Source organism: Echinops telfairi, unplaced genomic scaffold (assembly GCF_000313985.2).
Source record: "Echinops telfairi isolate 266 unplaced genomic scaffold, ASM31398v2 ScPeMD7_3533;HRSCAF=4204_0, whole genome shotgun sequence".
NCBI lineage: Eukaryota > Metazoa > Chordata > Mammalia > Afrosoricida > Tenrecidae > Echinops > Echinops telfairi.
In genome coordinates this window covers 39,777,816-39,783,406 of record NW_022107431.1, presented here as the reverse complement: position 1 = coordinate 39,783,406, position 5,591 = coordinate 39,777,816, and the positions used below count along the sequence as shown (strand labels likewise).

Below are 5,591 nucleotides of genomic sequence, written 5' to 3'. Positions count from 1 at the left end.
TAAGAAGCAGCTGGTAGGTTTGAACCTTGTGGATAATAGCCCAAAGCATAACTCATAGCACTACTAGGGCTCCTTAAAAGTGTATTATGGACACTGAAATTTGATTTGCATATACCTTTCATAATGACATCAAATATGATTCTTTTTTATTTTCTTCAAACATTCAAGTTTGTGCAAACCAAGTCTTAGCTTGAGGGCCTTATTAAAAAACAGGCAACATGTCAGCTGTGGCTTACTGGCCATGACTTTCCAGCCCTTGCTGTGGAGAACACCCAAGTCAAGAAAGCAATATATCAATAATAATGCTGAATTTTCCTTTCTTCGGGTTTTGCCTAGTGTAACTACTGAAAGATGAAAGCATGTTCATATGAATTCAGTTTTGCACTTACTATTTCTATCATTGACCCAAAAGGACTAATTAGAATTACCCTTAGGCTTCTGGGCTGTCCGTCTTTACTGGAGCAGAGCCCCGTCTTCCTTCCATGGTGGCTGATGGGCTCAAACTGCCGGGAAGGGCCCAGGAGAGGAGGTGAGGGCTAACTAATATCAGAAGTCAGAATTTTCTTTTTTATGGACAGGGGTCACCAGCCAGTTAAGATTTTTCTCTGATTTAACTCAAAACATACCTAATATCTTAACCTGAACCTATTTAATATTTCTTTGCATATTCAGTATCTATTTCAACCCCCCCCCCAAAAGAAATATAACCACTTCTGTCTTTGTCATTCTCTGTTTGTCAGGGCATAAAAGCAATAATGTATTAATTTTTGTTACAAGTAAAGTATCTGTCATTCTATGCAACAAAAGTTTAAGGGAAAACTAACCCTAAAAGGATATGGCAGGTCACAAAACTACTTTTATAAAGCTCATTTATTTTTTCATTTGTTTATTCATTTGCTAGGAATGGGTATCCTGGTGGTGCTGTGGATTAGGTGTTGGGCTGCTAACTACAAGGAAGGCTGTTCAAACCCATCAGCTGCTGTATAGGAGAAAGGAGAGGCCGTCTGCACCTGTAAAGATCTAGTCTCAGAAGCCCTATGCCACTGGGAGTTGGAGTCGACTTGATGGCAGTGGGTTGGAAGGATGGATGGATAGTCCTTTAGGTGCCTGTTGTGTGCTAGGTGGGAACTTGGGAAGATTTAGAATCCTTGTGTTCAAGGAGCTCATACTGTAGGAAACATAAGACAAATACTTTCAGTGAGGCAATTCCGACTTATAACAACCATGTAAGACAGGCTAGAACTGCCCCTGTGGGTTTTCAGGACGGTAACTCTTCACGGGAGTAGAAAGTCTCAACTTTCTCCTAGTGTTTTTTTAGTGTTTTAGCTAGTGTTTTTTTAAGGCTGACCTGTGGTTAGCAGCCCAGCATGTAACCCACTACACGACCCGCTTCTCCTTCACACTGTAGCGGAGGAGCCAGAATGGACAAAGAGTGCCAATATAGACCAGGGTAGACTGCCTTGTAGAGCTAAGCACTGGATCTCTGGGAATAGGGAGGAGACATCCACGTAAAGCAGACTATGTGGCCCGTGTGTGGGATTCCTCCTCGAAAAAGAAACTAAATAAAATGAAAGCAAAGCTTTGAAAGATAACTTATTCTGAAATCGTTATTTTATTTTAAAACCTAGAGTCTGAAGATGACTTATCCATCCAAGTTTGAAGATCCGATAATAGTTCCTCTTCAAGAGTTTGCGTGGGATCAATATCTGCAGGAGAAAAAACGGGTAATGGATATTTGGGGCCTGGAGGATATGATCAAAGAGCAACACTTTGAATGATTTACCTTTGCGCTGATATGAGAAAATGGATGGGATCGTTTTAGTGTGACTAGATCATATTTTTTAAAACTATGTATAGTCTCTCAAGTATTTCAATCCTTTTATCAGACTGATTCTTAAAAAGAGAGAGAGAGACAGGATTTCCTTGGGGAAAGTGCGTGATAAAGGTAAGGGTGGGACTCACTCCACGCTGCTATTTATTTACCACTGTGATGGTTATAGCTCTTTGCTACTTGTCCCTCATCACTCACCTGTCACAGCCTGGCACCAAGGCTCTGTGGGCTGGCACCCTTCCTGACCCTTACTCTGGAAGTTGTTGGCGGTGTGTAACGCTGCTCTGGCAGGAGGGCTGGTGGGAACCTGTTGCCTAGGCGAACTTTCGCTACTGGGCGCCAAGATCCCACAGGGCAGCCGCCTCTTCGCTTCTTCTCCGCATTCTCCCTCTACCAGTGTCCTTGGCGAACCTCCGAACCCAGGGCGAGCAGAGCTAGTCTGGGATGGCAGATGTATTTCCTCCTGGTGCCAGCCCTGATCCAGTCGGTGGTGCTGCCTGGAGCGGGTGCAGAGGACTGCGGTGTAGCCTGGCTCAGCAGGGTCCCCGTTTGTTGGGGGTTGGTGGAGGGATCTGCCACCTGCTTGTTATCCCTGGCCTAGTCCCCTAGAGAGCCCCACCTCGGTTTCTCTGCACAACCTGGTTTCTCTGCCCAGTGGCTGACAAACTCCAATATCTGTTTACCCAGACAGTTTCAGCTGGTCTGGACTCGATTGCACAAGGATGTCCTATGATCCTGCAATTAGGTGTCCTGAGCCGCTTCCCTCTGCTGACTCATACTCCGGGTGTGAGAGGCCCAGTGGAGAATGTCTTCGCTGGTGCTCCATACGGTCAAGCCAATTCTGATTCAGGAGCCCCAGGTGTTACAGAGGAGAGCTGCTCCCTATGGTTTTGTTGTCTGGCATCTTTTTATCTCTTAAAATCTGTTTCTTTATTACTTACTGTGGTTTAGATGAAAGTTTAATATAGAGCAAATGATTTTTTTCTTGCAACCGTTTTTCTCACTTTGTTTCCTAACATGAGTTACGATTCCCCCAATGGGACCGCACGCTTCTCACTTTTTCCTGGGCTCCCGCCTCCATTTGTCCTCTGTTCTTAGCCCTTTCTGCTTTCAGAGCTTTGTTTGGGGACCACTTCCTGGCTGCCGTCTTAATGGAAGCAGATCCGCAGGCCTTTTCTTCACAGCCCTGCTGAGTGGGCTCACACCACCCACCTGTAAGTTAGCGGTTGAGTCCCCTAGGGACCTGGCAATCCAGAATGCCTTTTGTTAAGTCTTATCATTTTCAGAGCTACAGTGCATTTTCATTGAAATGCAAATAGAATAACCGCATGTGCTTATGTGCCAGGTGCTTGGGTGACAGCAAAGGTTAAGTGCTCGACTACTTGCCGACAGGTTGGTGGTTCAAATCTATTCCGAGGCACCTCAGAAGAAAGGCCTGGTGATCTGCTTCTGAAAGAGCTCAGCCTTGAAACCCCTGTGGAGCATCTCTGCTCTGGACACAGGGTCGCCGGAGCTCAGTGACCACTGCTACTGCTAGTAGATGCCAGCAACGATTTCAGTTGCACATATGTGTGTGTCTGTGTGCGTAGACATAAATATGTTTGTGTATGTGTGTTTTTGAGGCACATGCATACATGGTCATATACATATTTATGTACATTTATATTGCAATCTTTGAAACAATTAGGGTGACCAGGTCTTTGGGTGTGCCAGGGTCTGAGGAGTTTCTCAGGATGTCGGGATGTTGTTGTTGTTGTTGTTAGGTGCCATCGAGGTGGCTCCAACTCATAGCGACCCTATGCACAACAGAAAGAAACCCTGCCCGAGCTTGTGCCAGCCTCACAATTGTTTCTGTGCCTGAGCCCATCGATGCAGCCACTGTGTCAGCCCATCTCATCGAAGATATTCCTCATTTTTGCTGCTCTTCCACTTTATCAAACGTAATCACTGTGTTATACCGGCTTGACTAGAGGAAACCAATCCAGAGACACTCCTAGGTGTTTAAGCTTTATATCAAAGAGCAATTATATATTAAGAAAACATCCCAGTCCAGTCCAGATCAAGTCCTTACGTCCTATGTTAGCCATATGTCAGATATTAGTCCATAAATTACTCTTCAGACTCACACAGTGTAATAGGTAGGTTTGATGCCGAATACAGGTAGATCACAGGCCAATGGGTAGAAAGTCTTGTGGATCCAGTTACGGTGGAAGCATCTCCAGGACTCTAGCTGCCATCAATGTGGCTCCATGTGGCTTGACAACAGGATGATGTAGCAGAGAGAGTGTGGCCCCCCTCTTCTGATGGCAGAATCAAGAGAGAGAGTTCCCAGAATCCTCATGAGAAGGCCACACTCACAAGAAGGGATCATCTGGTTGTGACTTGATTGACAGTACCCGTCATTCTTTTATCACATTGACATGAAATTGTGTAACTGCCACAATGGCCTTCTCCAGGGACTGGTCTCTCCTGGCAACATGTCCAGAATACGTAAGACAAAGTCTTGCCATCCTTGCCTCCGAGAAGCACTCTGGTTTTACTTCTTCCAGTACAGATCAGCTTGGCCTTTCAGCAGTCCATGGGACTTCCACTATTCTCCTCCAGTCAGTACCTCCACTCAAATACATCTAGTCTTCTCCAGTCTTCCTTATTCAGTGTCCAATCTTCACATGCGTATGATGCCATGGAGAAGACCATGACGTGGGCCAGGAGCGCCTTAGTCCTCAAAGTGACATACTTGCTCTCCAGTACTCTAAAGATTTACCTAGAGCAATACTTCTTTTGATTTCTTGACTACTGCTTCCAGGAGTGTTCAGTGTGGATGCAAGTAAGGAAAACATCCTTGACACAACTTCAACATTTTCTCCATTTATCATGATGTTACCTACTGGTCCAGTGGTGAGGATTTTGGTCTTCCTTACATTGAGTTGTCATTCACACTGAAGGCTATAATCCTTGATGTTCATCAGCAAGTACTGCAATTCCTCCTCACTTTTAGCAAGCAAGTTTGTGTCATCTACATATGGCAGGCTGTTAATAGGCCTTCCTCCGATCTGAATTTGCACTCTTCTTCATACACTCCAGTTTCTCTGATGATTTGCTCAGCATGTAGATTGAACAAGTATGATAAGAGCCTGTAACCCTGACACACACCTTTCCTGATTTAAAACTATGCAGTATTTCCTTGTTCTGTGCACATAACTGCCTCTTGATCCACGTACAAGTTCCTCATGAGCACAATGACGTTCTGGAATCCCCATTCTTCTCAAGGTGATCCATAGTTTATTATGGTCCACACAATTGAATGCCTTTGCACAGTCAAGAAAACGCAAGTAAACATCTTTTTGCTATTCTCTGCTTTAACCAAGACCCAGCTGACATCAGCAATGATAGTCCTTGTTCACATCCTCTTAGGAATCCAGACCGAACGTCTGGCAGTTCCTGTCAGTGGTATTTCAAATGCCAGCAGGGTCACTCAAAGGGAACAGGCTTCAGCGGAGCTTCCAGACTAAGGACAGACAATGACGAGGACTGTGGAGAAGAAGCCTTTGAAAACCACTTGCATAGATTTAAAGTATTTTCAAATACCTAAAGCCTAAACAAGGGAAGCAGAACATGGTCAGAGATATTGCCAGCAGATGGGCCCGTCAGGTCTGAGGGCAGTTGAAAGGGGATTGAAGAGGAGATTTCTTGGAGGGGAAGTTGCCCATGGTGATGTGGGTCTGGTAAAGCCTGTGGGAGTGGACCCTTGGGATCTTCA

The 5,591-nt window shown here is 45.1% G+C and overlaps 1 protein-coding gene across 4 annotated transcripts in view; it reads left to right on the top strand.

The window, feature by feature from the left end:
* Positions 1 to 1,632: 1,632 nt before the first annotated feature.
* PPIL6 (peptidylprolyl isomerase like 6) overlaps positions 1,633 to 5,591 on the top strand; it is a 40,629-nt gene continuing 36,670 nt past the window's right edge. For all 4 annotated transcript variants that reach the window (XM_045294453.1, XM_013004469.2, XM_045294455.1 and 1 more), the window contains exon 1: positions 1,633 to 1,724. In XM_045294453.1, coding sequence (XP_045150388.1) covers positions 1,638 to 1,724 — 87 coding nt within the window. In that variant the 5' untranslated portion in view covers positions 1,633 to 1,637. The remainder of the gene's footprint in view (positions 1,725 to 5,591) is intronic.